This window comes from Microtus pennsylvanicus, chromosome 7 (genome assembly GCF_037038515.1).
Source record: "Microtus pennsylvanicus isolate mMicPen1 chromosome 7, mMicPen1.hap1, whole genome shotgun sequence".
NCBI lineage: Eukaryota > Metazoa > Chordata > Mammalia > Rodentia > Cricetidae > Microtus > Microtus pennsylvanicus.
This window is the reverse complement of record NC_134585.1, coordinates 32,031,250-32,050,597: the sequence shown is the minus strand read 5'-3', so window position 1 is coordinate 32,050,597 and position 19,348 is coordinate 32,031,250. Positions and strand designations below refer to the sequence as shown.

General features: G+C 40.3%; 1 protein-coding gene across 6 annotated transcripts in view; it reads right to left on the bottom strand.

Moving 5' to 3' along the window:
* Positions 1-19,348, bottom strand: part of Aff3 (ALF transcription elongation factor 3) — a 498,774-nt gene that overhangs the window by 139,840 nt on the left and 339,586 nt on the right. For all 6 annotated transcript variants that reach the window (XM_075980378.1, XM_075980381.1, XM_075980380.1 and 3 more), the window contains one exon: positions 8,091-8,127. In XM_075980378.1, coding sequence (XP_075836493.1) covers positions 8,091-8,127 — 37 coding nt within the window. The remainder of the gene's footprint in view (positions 1-8,090; positions 8,128-19,348) is intronic.

The window sequence follows — 19,348 nt, the reverse complement described above, 5'->3', positions numbered from 1 at the left end:
GCAACAGGGAAAACAGAATAAGGAGGGCCAAAAGGGACATTTACAGGAGCAATCTGATAGCGGCTGCTCTCGGCAACCGTAGGGCTCAAAGAGAGGGACCCTTTCTGGGGAAAAGCAAGGCCAAGATTGAGATGGGGATTACAATTGTTTGTTGTCTTTCAGGAAGAAAATACAAGCAAATTAAACCCCCAACATCTTTGAAAATTTAGGTGATGCAATTTCTGAAGTTCATTTGAAACGTTCAAGAGCTTGAGCTACTGAGAATCGTCACTACTTCATCAGGCCCCTAGGGAAAGTGACAGGGGTGAGGTAACCAAGTCTCAAGACCAAGAATTGGCAAGTGGGTACCTGCACCCCGCAAAGAAGATATCTGGGAGTCACCTTCAAGTTAGCTCTTGGATGCCACCAGTTTGGTCTCTTTGGGAGAGAATCTGCATTGTTCATTAAAAAACAAGGCAGAAGAAGAAGTACAGGGTGGTCATTTTGCATAAAGAAATAGAATCACAGAGAGAAGGGGAAAATGAAGCACAGAAAGGAGCATACAGACATATGTGAAAATGTATTATGTACATATGCATAACATATATAAAATATTAGCCTTTTTTTACATTTTATCCAATGTGCATATGCGTGTGTGTGTGTGTGTGTGTGTGTGTGTGTGTGTGTGTGTGAGGGTGAGGCATGCTTGCCAGGGCAGGTATGTTCAAGGACAATCTGTGGGAGTTGGTTCTTTCCTTCTACCTTTTGGTTTCTATGGTGGATCCCATAGATTGAGTACAGGTCATCAGGCTTGGTACAAAGCATCTTTATTCACAAAGCCTTCATCCATCCATCTGTACTCCTCCTTCCCTTCCTTCCTATCCACCCATTCTCCCTTCCTTCCCTCTATCCGTCATTCCAGCTATCCACCATTTGTGTGTGTGTGTATGATACATGTTTTCAGTTTTACAGAGTCTTCTGATGCCCACCACTAACATGGAAAGTAGAACTTTGGGCTGAGGATAGCTTAGAACTTTTATGTTACAGTCGCCATTTTACGGTACAGGCATGAAACGGCTCACTCAATAGACCACTCAATGACAGTAGCTTCCTCTCTAACTGATTATGCATACTGAGGGTTCTTGTGTGCCTGGTATTCTGCTTGGCAGAGGTAAAGATAAAAACCCAAATCTAATTCAGACTGTTGTAGAGACACCAAATGCACCGCTGGTGTCCCAGTGGCCATCTTCCTGACAGAAAAAGAATTTGGACACGTGGAGTCCAGTGCTCTTTGTGTTCTGTTGTTATGATCTGATATCTTGCCTTTTACATTTTGGAAGAGGAAGAACATGAAGTTGGTACGAAGGGAGGAGGGGAAGATCTGGGATGGCTTCGAAGAAGAAGAATGAAAATGATCAAAACACACTGCAAGAGAATTTAAAAAGTAAAGAGGATAATAAAAGAAAAACTGCTAGATATGTAGTTTCTAAGAAGATTATGAGGAACTACACCTTGCTTTTAAAATTTTAACTGAAATGTTATTGAAATTACTGAAATACCAGAAAAGGGCCCCCAGATAGAATTGTATTCTGCTGAAGTTTTCACAAAAGACCATCTGTCTGTGCTGGACTTTTCTTCCCTGTCCATCATGGGAATTCACGCTCACAGCGTGAGAATTCGAGCATGAAAAAACCCAGCAACTTCACTCATGTTTTTAATTCTGTTATCCTTCAATTATTACTCCAATAAATACAAATATTTTATAATTTTAGATGTATCTACTTTAGATTTTATCTGTTCTCATTAATGTAATAAATTTTCCCTCTATAATTTTCACTGGTTCAGCTGTTTCTAATATGTACTTTTAACTTTTAAGTTTTTTTAATCTTTTATTTCTCACATTAAGAAAGAGAAAGATTTATATGTTCTGAAGAAAGAAACGAGAATAATCTCCTATTTCTTGACTAATCAGCTTCTTCTGAAAAATAATTATGTATTTTTATTTAACGTGTGTGGATATTTTGCCTGCTTGCATATCCGTGCACCACAGAAGTGCAATGCCTGTAGAAACCAGAAGAGGGCATAAGATCTGTCGGAACTGAGTAAAGACAGTTTCAAACTGCCATGGGGGTGCTGGGAACAGAGCAACCGCTCTTAACAGCTGAGCCACCTCTGTAGGCCCTCGGTTTCTGGTTTTATACAGTGTAAAGTGAGGAGGCTCACCCACATGTCTTTTCCTTCCATCCTTTCTCGTTTAACAGTAGGTATATCTTTCACAGTCAAATTGTCTGTTTAATCATAATCATTAATAAGCCATCATAAATATTAACTTAGTTAATAAATTAATCATTCCATTTGCTCATAGGTCCATTAGAGAAATTATAAACCAATAACGAGCACTTTCAGTATAATACAAGTATTAAATAATAACCAACAAGGGAGTAAGGGATGACTCATGCAGAAGGAACCCCTCCCTCCTCATCTGTATAATGTAAATGCTCCTGGCACCTGCGGACAGTGGTTCTCGCTCTGACAGTCCATCATTCCATGGGTTAGTTTTTCTCAGGTCAAGGCCAGGCCTTTCCTAAGATTTCTAAACAGTATGCACCTTTAGTGCATATAAAATGCGTATGTAATGGATGTGTATAGGTAGTTTTTAAAAATTAAAATGGACTATGAGAAAACCTTCCAGGCTGGAAATAAACATTGGCAAGTAATCCTGTGCCTCCTGAGTGGGCCCAGCGGGCTGCATCCTCTTTCCTGCCAGCTACCTAGAAAGAGGATTCCAGTTAAGCCTTCGATAGGTTTCACCACCCAGGAATACATTCTCAGCCACTGCTGTTTCTACACTTTACATGAAAGGCGTCATGCTGCCAGCTAGTCTTCGGAGACTCACTTCAGACAGTCAAGAACAGCTTTTAGGGTGGACACAGCCCTGGGTGGGTTCTGTAGCAGCATCAGCTAGCTACAGAAGTATACTGTGACCCATATGAACGGTGCATTTGCAACACTCATGAACACCTTTCTCTGCAGATACTAGAAGCTCTGGACTGCAGGGCTTTGCTATGTCCCAAACTAGTAAGTTGAAATTTACAATCCTTCAGGGAATACAGCAGTGTGGAATGGAATTTCACTGTGACACCTGCATGCCTCTGAGAACCAATGAGACTCAGATTTTGTACTGGTTCTTTTGCACCATTTTATAAAACCCAGTTTTGATTCAATGCAGTGACCTATTGTCCCAACACACATGGTGACCTTTTAAGCACCAGAAACACAAACTATAAGCCTAAATAATAAGAGAAAGCATCCCAATGTTTAGCCTTTTGCTTTTTCCGCTGGTATTTCTGACTGAACTATGTTTTTAATTTCAATGAAATGATATTTGCCAATAGTTTCCTTTGCCATCTTCACATTTACCGAAGACACAAATAAGGTGCTCCATTACCACCCTCGAAAAGCACGGTTTTACTGGTCTTTGAAAAATACCCGAGGTTAACTTCTGTACATGAAGCGAGGTGAGACGTAATTTCATTGTTTCCCATCCCAAGTATTCCAGCACAAGACACTTGCTTATCCACACTGGCCACTGTACTAGCTTCAGCGTGACAATTCCCATGCATTCACGGTCCGTCACTCCACTAGTCTAGCTACCTCTATCGTGTAGCTTTGGTTGTTCTGATGTAGCTGGTGAAGACAAGGTGCAAGCTTCATTCTTTTCCATGTGTTTGCCATTCTCATCTTTTGCTCTATCATATAAATTACAGGCCCAGACTGCCTACTTCTATCTATATAAATATTTGAACTTGGATGGCATTGCATTGAATCTACAATGTATAGAGAAGGATAAATTTTTACAACACACCTTCTAACGTCTGTACCTGATACTAGTCACTTTATTCATTGAGGTCGTCTGTAATATCTCAATAGCTTTTTCAATTTTTCATCACTTTCTTATGTAGTTTATCAGATTCATTGCTTAGTAATTATTTCTGTGCCAATGTCAGATATTTTTAGCTGTGATTTTTCTTTTATTTTTAAATCAGGAGAATGCAATTGATTGTGAATAGAGCATTGTTAAATCTTCTTATTAATTCTAATAATTCATCTGTAGGGTTTTTCAGTGTTCTATCAATATATTGATGATTACATCATTTGGGGAGATGAGTTCTGATGTTTCCATCCTAATGAACACTACATTTTCTTTTTTCTTAGTTTACGGCTATGGCCAAGGATTCTATCCTGAGGTATTGGTCTTGAAATGGTGCCTTTGCCTAAGCTGTCGAGGGTACACTTAAAGACAAAGGAGAAGAATTCCTAGGAACTTCTTCCTTAAAAACACGGGCAACTGTTTGTGGAAATGAGTTAGTCTTCTATGCCCAACTTGCTAAGACATTTTTTCTAAGTTACATATATAGAATTTTATCAAATATTTTTCAATGTCTTGGATTAATTCTATCACTATTTGAACAGAATCTGATTTTGAGTTACCAGAAAAAATAGGATTTCTTAGCTCTTATACTTTGAAATGTATTTTATACACTGCTAGATTTAATTAGAAACATCCTCTTGGATGCTTATGCATTGGGATCATTAATAAAATCAGTTACAATTTTTCTTTCTTGTACAGTTCTTGTCGAGTGTTGACATCAAGGTTATGGTGGCCTGAGGGAGTGGGGAACAGCCGCCCTTCATACTGGACTGTCCAAAAGAGGGCGCCAGCCCGAAGTTACTTCTTGCTGTTTTTGGTGGAATTCCTGGTAAGAAGCAACCAGCTTTACCACTGTGTAAAATGATTTTACTTTTAAAATGACTACGCCATTTTTTAGATAAATAGTTGTAGGATTGTTTAAGTTATGTATGTGAAATTTTTATATAAAACACATAATTTCTAAAATTAGTCACTATAAACATATACTATAATAACATTAATTTCATCTAATTTTGCCTTCAATTACCTAGCTTTTAAAATAAAAAGGTTTAATATTTATTTATGTATCTGTGTATAGTTTTTAAAATAAAAGGGTTTAATATTTACTTATGTATCTGTACATAGTTTTTAAAATAAAAAGGTTTAATATTTACTTATATATCTGTGTTAGCCACACAAAGTCAAAGGAGAGTGTTGAATCTCCTGGATCTGGGATTACATGTGGTTGTGAGTTGGGACTAAACTCTGGTCCTCTGCAAGAGGCACCCACCCTTCAATGTGAAGTCACCTTTCTAGCCTGCTAGATTTCCAGTTGATAACTAGGTTCCTTCAGCTAACTGCAGCTATAATTCCACTACCTGTTCATTTCCACTGCTGCTACTGTGAGGTCAGATGGAGGCGTTTGCTTGCTTTCTTATAAACAAAACTTCCATGTCTTGCAGTAAAATACACACGTGGGCTTCTTTCCATCTGTCCCGTCAATATCACTTGGGTACAATGAACCTTTGGGTTAGTTTTCCATCTGGATAATTCTCAGAGGTCACGCCCTTCACTACGGGCCCTGTCTCACCTGCTCTGGGAGTTCTAGACAGGTGTACGGCAGATGGTCCTGCCTCATCCCTGTGCTTCTTAACGTCCCTTTCTTTGTTCCGCTTCTGGCCTTCTTATGCTGCATTCTTCAGATTCCTTAAGTTCAGTTTTCTAATTCATTAGTCTTTCTCAACAATCTCAAACATGATATCAAACCTGCTCAAAGAAAATTTAATTTCCATTTTTCATTTATATAAATGTGACTTAGTATCTCTTCAAATTTTCTCACTCTTTACTCTATTTCTCATTTTTTATTCTACCTCTTCTGTAATTCAACAAACATTCTGAGTTTCAGAATTCAAATACAAGAATTCTGATTTTACTTGGTAAAATCTTGGGTACAGCCTCTTTTTTTTTTTTTTACATAAAGTGTTTTTTAAAAATGTATGTTGCTTATTTTCTTGGGGATATTATTTGAGGTTTATTTAGTTTTTGACTTGTTTCTTGTATTCCTATCAACTGGATGCTGCTGTCCTGGTTGTCTGTTTACTTTAGCCTCTTGACTTTTCTTATCTGTTTATTAGTAAAACCAAGAGGTTTCAATTGTATATGTCAGATTTGGGTCTTGAACTAATATTTATTGCTTTTATGAAAGTCTATTAAATTTTTATTTTATTGATCATTCTTAAGGTCATTTAATCAGCAATTTATTTTTCACAGCATTCTGTGACGATGAATTACAGGTCCTTCTGCAGACTGAGCTACACTCACGTCTCTGCTTCTCTTTGACAAGAATGACACAGATGTCCTCTGTGGTCAGGGCTCCTCTCAGTGCTCACTGCTGCTCACAGGTCTGAACAGCAGGCTGGTCAACTCAAGTGAGGTGTTGATTTCTGCATCACAGCACTGATGGAGCTTTCTAGAACACCTGTGCCTTGTGGGGAGTGAAGGGTTGATCGGCAACAGGAGAGGGTATGTTGGCTAGAATGTCGCAAGAGAAGAGGTGAGCTGGGAGTCCAACACCTCCTTTTGCTTCCAAACAAGGCAGGAAATACTTTACTTTGCATGTACAGAATTCTTGGTTAGTCATCTTGCTGACAAAGCTGACCCCTTTTCCAGCACCGAATTATACCCACTCCAGATCTAGCATCATCTTAAGAGTCTAGTTTGTTTCTCTTTAGGAGGAGATCTAGTAAACTGCTCATCTCTTAAGCAAATATTACTGGGGTTTTGGTTTTTTGAGCTTTTAAAAAAGAAAATCAAGTGGAAAATTCTATGTGCACTAGCGAGGATGGAGACTTAGGGTGACAGGGATGGAATGGTCCAGCTGTCCATCACGATAATCCATGCCTCCTGTTCTCCTGGGATTCAACAAAGACCTACAGCCTGCCCAGGGGCTCCCAAGGGCTCTTCCCCATACTAACACACACTCTTTGTTGCTTCTTTTTCTGTCCAATTTATAATTTCATTGCTCAGGGCTGTTCTTCAGTAAAGGCCCCTTTCCTGAACTAGGGCTGCTGCTAATTGACTTCCATTTCTACAGCATCCTAGTCACTGAGTGAGGATTCCAAACTGGAGAGGAGGAAGTACTTAAGATCAACCTGCCACCTAAGCAAGCATTCTCCCAAATTATAAAATGCAGACATACACCATGTGTTTTCATATGTGAATTATATAGGAACATACTTAATATCCCAATATTATAAAATAGAAGCTTATGAAACATCAAGAACTTGTCACAGAAGAATTACAAAGAATCCTCACTGGTACCCATGCTCCCGGAAAGTCCTGTGTCAGACTGCCATCACCCCCTCCCCAATTGACTTTTCTCTATCTGTACATGAATGTTATGGAACTTCCCAGTACACGTGTGGACATCTTCTCTCCCAAACTCTCCTGCCTTACAGGCGTCAAGAGGATGAGTCTCAGTTCCACAGATGCCTCTACTAACTCAGAGTGATTTTTATCTTCCCATAGCTTTGTAACTAGCAAAGGCAGCCCTGTTCCCAGCCCACTGGCTGCTCGAGAAGCCAACAATGCCTGGTCTTCATGAGTTTGCTTTTAAGACACAAACCAGGAGCTTATGCATTTTTAATGCCACAGACAACATTAATAACAACTTGTAGGGCCACAGAAGAGAATTAAAGCTCTCCTTCACAGAATGCTCCCTCTCTGATGACAGAGTTCACATGCTTCATCAACCACTGGATTCAGTATGGGGACCCCTTGCTGTCCAGCCCAACCTGCCTATTTCTGGAAGAAGGTACAGTACATTTAACAAGTGTGTGTTTCCTTAATAGAGTCTAAGGTCATTTACTGTGACGCCTTCTGTTTGGGTTTCTTTGCCTATTCATTTTCTTTTAATTTAGGCATCTAGTTACATGCCTTTTAATTTATTTCCTTCACATATACTAGGGACCCATGGAGCATGGTGCTCTTCTCTTCTGGAATCCCCTTGACATGCACTACTCTATGCGTTGGCCTCCTCCCCTTGAATACCCACACTCGGGGTCATCAAGAACCTCACTGCACATGTAGGAGGTGCCTAAACAAAAGGCTCTCTTTTTTGTGTTGTCTGGTGGCTTCTGTAAAGCCTACTTCTCATCTTTCCCTGCCCTCTCCACAGAACGCTTTAGAGAAAAGTTCTTACTTGGATTATTGTGTCCAGAGGATACAAGTTGGGAGTCCTGAAAAAAGAAAAACAAGAAATATCAATTAATGCTATTATTTCCATTTTCCAAACTAAAGTTGAATACATGATATATTACTCATTATTCAGAACCAAGTCTCCATTCAAAACTCTACCAGCTACTGTCACGAGACACATCTACTTGAGCATGCTTGTTAAGAAGTCCTGGGAGTACAGCTGACAATCGCAGTCATTTTTCATTATTGAATTTTTATTATGTTTTATTGAGGTGATAATTCACATCATACAAAACAAACATTTGGAAACAAGAAATTCTGTGGCTTGTGGTACTTTCAAGTTGTTGAATGACTGCCATCTCTACCTACGTGCAAGCACCCCATCACTCAAGCATTAAGTCCCCTACCCTTTAAGCAGTATCCCCTACAGCCCCCTTTCCCTGTCCCTCAGCCCCTACCTGTTTGCATCTGTGTTTTTGGACTTTCCCATTCTGGTATCTCATCTACCTAGAACCACACACCTGTGACCTTCTGAGTCTGGCTTCTTCAGTTAGAATGCTGCACTGGAATTTCGTTCTTATTGGAACTGGTATCAGTAGTCATATCTTCACCCCTCCCTCCTCCATCTTCCTCTCTTCTTCCTTTGGCAAGGTCTCACTATACAATCTATGCTGGCCTAGAATTTATAATCCTCTACCTCAGGCTTCTGAGTGCTACGATTATCGGTATGTGCTATGGTTCATTTTATGGATGAATACTATTGGATATGTAAGATGATATTTTATGCACACACCTGATGATAGCATATAGTGTCTATATTCTGTGAGCTGTGCTGCTGACTGAAACATACACAGTTTCTGTTTTAAATCCTTCTCTGTATATACCTAGAGGTAGAATTTGGGGTCTTATGAAACTCTTTGTAAATGTTTTGAGAAGCACAAGCTGTTTCCTGTGATGGCAGAACCCCGTCATTCCTATCAGAAATGTATAAAGGCTCCGATCTCTCAACATCCTTGCCAGCACTTACTATTTTAATTGTTTTTTTGTAGTCATCTCTGTATGGGAAGAATGGCATCTCGTTGTTCTTTTTATTTGTATTTGCCTAAAAAACTAAAGATGTTAAACATATTCCCACACAGTTGATGACTATTTTCATTTTCGAAGAAATACCTATTCAAGTAATTCATCATTTTATGTAGTTATTTACGTTTTTGTTATTTAGTTGAAAGAGGTCCTCACACAGTTGATTCTATACCTTTACTAGATATATGGTCTTACGATAATTCCCCCGTTTTCTAGTATTCTCCTATTACTGATAATATCCTCTGATGCACATAACTTTTATATTTTTATATTTATTTAATTTTTCTTTTGTCATTCATACTTTGGTGGGTTGTATTTTAGAATCTATCACTGAATCCAAGGTTACAGAGAAATAACCTTATGTTTTCTTCTATGAAATTTATGACTTTAGTTCCCAGCTTTAGTCACTGATACATTACATTAATGTCTCTGGAACCAACTCATTTGCCTCTAAATGTGTCCTACTTCTAATGTCTTTACAGATGACGGCTGCCAGCCCCATCTTGACTGGACACACTCTACTGAGCAACTGTGATCTCATTGTGATGGACACAAAGGTTATTATGCAGAAGCATTAACTTGCAATGGCATAAATCCAGTATTACTCTGTATCTTAGATTCAGTTACTACTCAGGTAAATAGATTGAACCTGCTTTTATTTGTATTAAAATGAAATGCAAACTTCTGTCTTGAGAATTTAAATTTTCTTTCTTTGTAAAATTGTTTTTTAACATAAAAATATAAGAGTGAGTTATATAAGAAGATGGTAAGAGTGTAAATAAAAATGTGTACCAGTACATAAAATCTAAAACTCCTATATAATTCTGATATGTGGAATAAAAACCTAGTGAAATGGAATTAACTACTAATATAGGACTTGATGTATTTCTACACCATTTTGCTCTAGGAATGCAGTTGCTATCAGGCAGGGGGAGACACTTAATAGGACCAGTGATATTTAAATCTAAGTAATAATGTCCATTTTAGAAAGAAACCCCTCCGGGATAGGATAAAATGAGCCAGGCTGTTGGGTAGGAGCTGTGTGGCCAGAGTTACAGACGCCCAAGGAACCTTTCTTAGGTAATAATGAGCTATTTGCCTTCAGAAGAGCAACGAGTTTAGTTCTTACTCTGGAACTCAGCTTTTGGAAAATCAGAGTGTGAAGATGAAATAAATAAACCACTCTCGCGGTGACAGGCTGAAGCCTAATCTGCAAAGAGACGCTGGCCTACTTTGGGTGTTACACTCTGTAATACAAAAAATAAATGTCCACAATTAAAGACTCCAGATGGGTTGGTGTGCTCTTCTTCTCCAATTAATTTGGAGTTTATATATGGACACAGTTTGTTTTAGCTTTAATTTGTAGAAAACATTTTGGGCCTCAGTCAGTCAGCTTCTCCGTGCTGTGCGTAGGCGGTGGCTCTAGGCGGAGGAGACTAGCCATCAATGGACAAGGATGGTAACTGGCATGGATTTCAGCACTCAGCCTGTTCTTCTAAAAACAGACAGGGAGGCCTTTTCTGATTCTCTGCCCACACTAACGGAGTAGGATGCTCATTTGCTGATCTATCCTGCAACTTGTACGACAGCTACTGGCTTCCCCTCTTTTGAAGCAGAGCGTCAGGATGAGCTCGCAGTTCACAGGAAGCTTCATTCCTACATCCCAGAAGATCAAATTTTAGCTAAAAAAACCCTCTGATTAATGACTTATTATTTCATTTTGCATGGGGGAGAGAAGGAGAAGCAGAATATACTAAAAATAATTGCTTGCAAAAAATCACTACAGAAGATGGTATAGAAAAAGATATGAACGAACTCAGAATTTGTTCCTACTGCACTGATGTCTTCTGACTACCAGATTAGCTCAGAAAACACTAACTCATTAAATTCCAATATTTCCAGGTTGTCATCCTTTGGGTAGAAAAGCAATCTCGCGTGTGTGTGTGTGTGTGTGTGTGTGTGTGTGTGTGTGTGTGTGTTGACAAATTCTGGGATCTGTTCTTACCTTCTGCCTTGTTTGAGATAGTGTTTCCCTTGTTTGTACTTCTGCACTACATACGCCAGGCTAGCCAGCCCACAAGCTTCTGCCTCATCCTGTGAGTGCTGGGGTTAGAGGCTTGCTATTGATCTGGCTTTTTACATGGGGGTCTAGAGATCTAAGCTCAGGCCATCAGACTTGCACAGCAAGCATTTTACCCAGAGCGCTCTCCCAGGCCCTGACCATCATCATTCTTAACTACAGCTGGCCCAGCGAGTCATTAGTCTGTTCTTGATGCATTCATTTCTTTAAGAAAACACGGATGCTCTCCGAACCCTGATAAACTATCTGCCACCCTTCCTTGTCCAGTTATCTGTGAAATCTCAGAGGCCTCCACAGTGTGGAATTGTTCCTTCTTCAGGAAGCCAGTGCCAGGTTGGGTCAAAGCAGAAGGAGGTAACTGCTTTCTCCAAAGGGCCCAGAAGCTGGGGTCCTTTCCACCAACTATCCAGACACCAACATGCTTGTGGATTCTGCTTCAGAGGCTGTCTCCGCCCTGGTGATTCACCTTCTGCTAGTGCACTCCTGGAGAGTGCCAGTCCTTTTCACCGGCTCCCTGACCTTTCTGTTAGGCTACTTAGAGACTATGCCGGTGAGTCCTGTGAGTCACGAGTGAGGGATGCATGCGAAAGACTAACTCTGGCTAAAAGTGATGTCACGGGGCTGAGTGCTTCAACCTGTGTGTTCTGCCAAAGTTCCCTCTTGGGACATACGTCTCACTGGTTTCTGTAATTCAAGAGTGTCTTGGTCTCTGAGATCTTCCTGACTCTGAGCGAAACTTCGTTGCTTCTTTGTTTTATTTTTAAGTATGAGATTTTAAAAAAAAACTATATTGATGTATAAAAGCACACATGTAAAAAGGACACTTGATAAGGTCAAAAGACTCTTACTTTGATGACTGTTTTAATCCAAGCATGGCTCTATAATAATTGATAAAGAAACTTCACTGAGACAGAAACAAACAAACAAACAAACAGCAACAACAAAAAAAACCACCAAACTGCTGTCATCTCCTATCAGGACATCCTTCGGTTTCTGTGCTATTTCTAGCTCATCAGGGTCACACTTCAAACGTGCTATTCTGGTGATCAACCGCACAGTGGAGAGAATCAGCCCTTCTGCCTTTAAAGATGACTTAGTTTGAAGTTCCAACACTAGAACTATTATTTGGCATCTTGGGAATCCTGAAACCCCTTAAATGTAGTATTTAACTCATAAAAAGCTGTGATTTTGCTCAAGATAGAAATTACTAGGCGCACTGGTGTTCGTGAGCGCCCTTTAGTGAAGTATGGTAATGAATAACATGTTTCATAAGATGCATCATGTCATTCCAATCAAATGAAGACCCATCAGCCCATGTAGAACTGTGATGGTCAATCTTAATTATCAATTTGATAGGATTGAGGAACACCTAAGAGATTAGTAAAACACATTTCTGGCTATGTCTTTGAGGGGTTTCCAGGGTTATTTAGACCACGGGGCTCTGACTTGTAGACAAACAACATGGTGGAATTATTAGGAAATGGTGATGGTGGGAGGTAGGGTCTAGGAGGAGGAAGTAGGTTACTGAGCATGTCCTCTGAACCATGTCTTTCCTCTGCTCCCTGCTGTATATGGGGATGCTCTGCTCAACAGGCCCTTCCCTCCAGGATGAAGGAATCATCCGAAACTGGGAGCCTACACGAGCCCTCTTCCCCTTCACTTGTGTCTGGAACGCTGGCCACGGTTTTGAGAAAGGAACTAATCTGATTGCCATGAAAGGAAACTTTGGTAATTACCATAAGATGCCATTGACTGTAAAACAAAAGGCAATTCTGGGCCTCTTGAAATGAGCTGTAGATCAATGAAAGAAGAGGATTTTCAACTATTGTTTTGGAGGAAAGTAGAACTCATACTGGTATGGTAAGAACATTTCTCTTTTAAACACTTTATTTTTATTATTCTTAAAAATGAAGTACATGTGTGTGTGTGGATTTGCATGTGTAAGAGCAGGAGGGGATCAGATGCCCTGGAGCTGTGAGCTGTCTGACATGCCAAGTCTACTTCTGTAAGAGCAGCAAGTTCTGGTCACTGTTGTGCCCTCTCTCCAGCCTTGGTGTTGGTAGTTCTTAAAAATAATGGCTTTGCTGAACTTTTTGAAGTTGACTCCACTCACATTTCTCCTTGTTTGTTCATTAGTTCATCACTAGAATTACCAAAAGCTAGAAATGGAAAAAATTTGTATTTTCATATGACTCTTGAAGCTAATTAACAAAAGAAATGTAATCTGGTAGGATTTGTCCACTCAGTCCATCCATCCATCCATCCATCCGTCCGTCCGTCCGTCCGTCCGTCCGTCCGTCCGTCCATCCAGTGTAAGTGTGTGTGTGACGGTCAGAGGATAACTTCTATGAATCACTTCTCTTCTACAATGCAAGTCATGGGGATAGAACTTAGGCACTGATGAATATTTTGTTTGTGCTTTAACAAATAAAGCTTGCCTAAAGATCAGAGTGTGGAGCTAGCAACTAGCTAGCCATAGGGCCCAGGTAGTGGTGACACACACTTTTAATCCCAGCACTCTGGAGGTGGAGGTGGATGCAGAGGCACCTCTGTGAGTTCAAGGCCACCCTGGGCTATGCGAGATTGATCCAGTCTGAAAGAGTATCAGAGCTAAGCAGTGGTGGCTCACACCTTTAATCCCAGTACTTGGCAGTCACATGCCTTTAATCTCAGCACTAGGGAGGTGGAGACAGGAAGGGATATGGCTGGGCAGAAAGAGGAATATAAGGCAGGAAGGAGTTCATAGCATTCTGTCTGAGGACATGCAGAGACAGGATCTCGCCCCCTATGGTCTGATGATTCAGTAGAGGTAAAAAGAACTTTAGTGGCTGGATGCTCTGCTTCTCTTATCTTTCACCCCCTAATATCTGACTCTGAGGTTTTACTATTAAGACCAATTAGAATGTGTGCTACATCTGGCACCCAACGTGGTCCTCAGCTACAGGTCCTCAGGCTTGGCAGCAAGTGCCAATGCCTGCTGAGGCATCTTTGCTGGCCCCAAGCAGTCTTGTTTCCTTTCGTTCTGCGTCAATAAGGCTCACGTTGACAAAATATAATTTATAGTTAATTTAAATGTTTCTTTTTGAGGTGATGGGAATCATGAAGCCTTAGTGCAAATATTCATTGGGAGATGTGAGGCACGCCAGCAACCTGCAGGAGATGTGTGAAAAGCCGTCCAACTGCGGGCACTTCCCTTCACATGTGCTGGCTCTCATTCTCTTTTCTGGAGAATTAAGAGGAAGGCAGTCAATTCTCATTTCTGTAATGATGCTAGAATTCTGTGCAAGGCTTTGAAAACCACTCAGCAAGAATAGTTCCAGATGAGGGCTGATCCGCCAGATTCATCACTCCTAGCCACGTGAAAGCGCCCAAGATGCCCCTGGGTTGGGATGTGTATTCCGACCCAGACTGAAAAGCATATTTCATTTTCCAGCTCTTTATTTGCATTTCAAGTTATAAGATTGCTGCAAAATGAAGGGGAAAGGGGCAGAGAGAATTCATTTTCTTCTCTCTTGGCTGAGATACCTGGTAATGAATGGCAGCCAATTTACAGGAGTCATGGATTGTTTTCTTTACCAAATCCAATTACTTTTGAGATTTGAAGAACGAGGCAGAAATGCCGGGCAGTGTTTGTCTAGGGAACTGTGACTCCAAATCAAGTCCCGAGAGGACAGAAACGAAAGCCAAGTTCATTATCAACTGACTTTGCTTTAGTATATATCTTTTAATACTTAGACAAAATGAAGAGATTCTCAGAAGTGTTTAGCTAATTAAATTAGTGACACTGGAGAAACTCAGGATGTGTGGTGCAGTAAAATTGACTTTTCCTTTTGTGAGAGCCAATGACACCCTTAATCTTAATAAGGTCTTGGCTCCATTATTTATTAGTCGTTTTGAAGATTTTTTTTGCCCCTCAAATTCCATAGACAGTTCTAGCTCAATAATCCAAACATTAGTAGTCTAATCAATTAGTGGCACTGTCCAGTTGTCAGTGCATTAATCGGCGAGATAAGGGTACAGAGAGAAGCACTCTAGAATTGGCCACCAGCAGAGCCAGTGGGGAAGCACCTGCCTCCGAGTTCGGGGCTGTGGACTCTGCCCTAGCACCACACAAAAAAGTAGCGCACTTTATTGTAAATGCTAATAACTATCTTTGTAATAGGCAGAGTCCTGGCAGCCTCAAAGATGGTGAAGCTGCTAATTCCACGGCCCAGCGAATATGCCACCTCACATGGGAAAAAGGCAGTTATGGATGTAATTTGGCTAATGATTCTAAAGTAGGGAATTATTCAGGGAGGCCAAATATCATTTCAAGATTCCTGATAAGACAAAGGAGGATGCTGGAGGAAGTTAGAGGAGTCAAGACAAGCAGAAGTCAGTGATGTGGGAAGCCCTCTGTATGCAGTGAATATGTGTTGCTTTATTGGTTGACGAATAAAGCTGCTTTGGTCTATGGCAGGGCAGATACAGCTAAGAGGGGAAGCTAAACTGAGTACAGGGAGAAAGCAGGCGGAGTTGTGGGGACACCAGCAGCAACTCGATGAGTAAGATGTCAGAGCAGTACTGGTAAAGCCACTGGGCACGTGGTGATACACAGATTATTAGAAATGGGTTAATTTATATGTAGAGCTAGCCAGTAAGAAGCCTGAGCCACCAGCCAAATGACTATAATTAATATTAAGTCTTGGAATGATTATTTCATTTTTTATTCATATTTTCCTGCGGGGACTGGTGGGCAGGAGCAAAACCAGTCCCCTGGGACTGGATGGGACAAAGAAAAGACTTCCAGCTTCAGGTCAGAGTAAAAGGAGCCCTTAGCAAGGAAGCTTCCAGAAGCAGGCAAAGGAGGAAATGAAACTGTCCTTGGAGACAACCTAAAATGTCCTTGGAGACCACATAAAGAGCAGAGCCTTGCCCAGGGCCTGATTTCAGTCAGCAAACCTGACCTCAAGGCTCCGCCCTCCAGAGCAGTGAGACAAATGTGTGCTGTCCTCAGACACTAAGTGTGTGGCGGGGTTACTGCAGAAGCAGGCACCAGCTCCATTTTATCCTACAAGACAATGATCAGTATTCTCAGCCAAGCTGTTTGAGAGGAGGCGTTAGTAAGATCGCCAACACTCCTGGACCATAAATCATTTACAGGCTCTTTCTCAGGGACTCAAAACACACAAACAAACAGACCAAAAACCTAGGGATGAGTTCTATACAACCCTCACAGGGGTCCTAAATAGGGTAGTTTCCATTCATGTTTGAAATTCTCTGCCTTTTGAATAAATAATAGTTTATTTCTCAGTAAAAATAAATTAGCTAACGCCTAGCTATTTGTTTTTAAAGGTGGGTTTTTCACATATGTTAGATGGCTGGAACATGCTCACTTTGCTAACGTGAATACACTTTTGGGCGTGTATTTCCGTGCTCACTACAGGCCCCAGAAACTGTCATTCTACCCTCAGATACTGTAAGTTTGACTATATTAGATTCTAAACAGAAGCAGAATCATAAGCAATAATACAGCATTTTTCTTTCAGTTTTGGCTTATTTCATTTAGCACACACACATGTACATATATATTTATATACACATATGTAAATATATATTAGACCTTATGTAAATGCACCATATATCTGATATATGACATACATGTATACATGTCATATACATGACATGTGTGAATGATATGTGGCATTAATATACCAAAAATTAAAACTGTAGTTAATATTATATTGATTGTATCATATGCTTAAAATTTGATAAGAAGGCGGATCATATGTGTGTGCATGTGTGTACGTACCTGCACACATACATGCACATGCATGTCAGAGTGTGCCTTTGGAGGTCAAAGGACAACTTTCAAGAGACAATTCTCTATTTCTACCATGTGGATGCCAGGGATTGATCTTAGGGAAGCAGGTCTTGCTGGCAAGCACCTTTATCCTAATGAATAATTTTACTGGCCCCTTTACTGTATTTTAATTTGTTAACTATAATTCATAATGCCATCAAAATGACATTTTTGCACTAGTACCTTAAAATCTCAGTGTCATCTTAGGAGTTAAGTTCCTACTTAAGTATGTACATGGAACTAAACAGAACATACTTTGGGATAGGAATAGGAGCTAAATATGCTTTGGGATGTGCCCACTTCTATCACAACAGTGACATAAAGGTGTGTATTTTAGAAAGCCCAGCACTCAAGAGGCAGAGGCAGGTGGATCTCTGTGACATCGAGGCCAGCCTGGTCTACAGAGTGAGTTCCAGGACAGACAGGGATACACAGGGAAACGTGGTCTTGAAAACAAACAAATAGTTAAAAAGAAAAGCTTGTCTGACTGCATTCTGGGTAGCCATGGGTTCAGGTCAGGTTATGTGCAGATTGTGACACTTTTTTCTTTCTCCTCCTCTCCCTCTCCACCCCCCATCCTTGTCCTTTTTTTTTTTTTTTTTGAGACAGAGTCTTAGTATGTTGTCAAAGCTAGTCTTTGAAGTCCCAGGGTCAGAAGATCCTCTGCCTCATCCTTTCAAGTAGCTGGGACGACAGGTGTCTTACCATGCCCAGCTTAGTAGGCCTGATTTACATAAGTTATTGAGAAATGTGTGTGTATGCGCGTGCACTCCTGTATCTGAATAGTGAGGCCTAAAGACACATTTTAAATTCCAGGGAGAAAAATGGGCTTATGTGTTAACAGTGCTACAGTAATTTACTAACTGCTACAAAGATGAAAGCTATTGTCTCCCAACTTCCACCATCCACATTTTTTAAAATTAAAAAAAAAAACATGTTAGAATTAGAAATAGAGACCATTGTTAGAATGTTGGAAAAGGGAGGGTTTTCTTCCCTCTGACAGAAAAATTAAACACTTTTCTAGATAAAAGGCACATAAATAAAGTTACAAAATGATTCCATTATATGTGCTAGACAAATGAGTAAGATAAGAGAAGTAACTACAAATCATTTTTATGAAGTGGCAATGGATGTGAATGGGCGATCCACAGAGGAAGAATAGCCACTGCTGAAGCTAGAAGTAATTGGGGAAATGCAAATTAAAACAATGAGATATCAACTTTTCATCCATCATACCGGCACAATGATAAAACCCTGGATAGTATTAATCATTGGCTAGGATACAGAAAAAGACTTCCTGAAACACAGCCAAGTGTAAATGTGGTTTCCAGGGGTTCGATATCATAATTTCTGTCCTGACTGGGGGCAGTCAATGGCAGGCACACAAGGGGACATTCACAAAGAGTGCCTGTGGTACTGGTGTTTGTAGTAATAGATCATAAACAATAGGCCTACCTCTACGAATGGAGTAGGTAAATCTACACTACCCAATATTTTGCTACTGTCCACAGTCACTCAGAAGGTCTTCCCAGTACACTTGGTTGAGGGAAATATAATCAGCTCTTAGCAGGCTCATTGGGAGAGTGCTTGCCTAGCAGGTGGGAGGCCCTGGGTTTGACTATTTGCAAGAAAGAGAGGGAAGGAGGGAGGGAGGGAAGAGGTAAGGAGAGAGCAGTCAAAGTCTAATTCTTAGAACGGAATTTATATTTCTGGTAATGGAAATGGACAGTTATTTCAATGATTCACTCTAGAAGGTTGTGATATTTCTATAGAGAACATATTGGCTGCGGAATGTCATTGAGTTTCCTACTTTCCTTCCTTTCTACCTGTATAATTTGATCTTTGATAAAGAGTGCTTAGCTATTTAGAAAAGTCATGGGAAGCATACTAGACTCAGGTATACTTTAAGTGTGTCTTGTGGCTGAGTTCCTTTAGAAGACATAGGCATCCCTTTTAAATCTTAGGAAATTGGATAAGGATAGGCAGAATTAAATACTACATGCTTCTAATTTTAAGGCATTCATTTTAAGATTAACCATTAAAAACAGTTTTCTGGTGTATGGGAATGGGGTGTGGACACAGGATCTCATTGACTGTGTGAATGGTTGCAAGATGCTTTCCAATCTCACAAACACTTAGATCAGTCCAACCTGGCGGTCAAAGGACCCTTTTATAGGTCACTCAAGACCATCAGAAAACACAGATATCACATTGTGAATCATAACAGTAGCAACATCACAGTTATAAAGTAGCAATG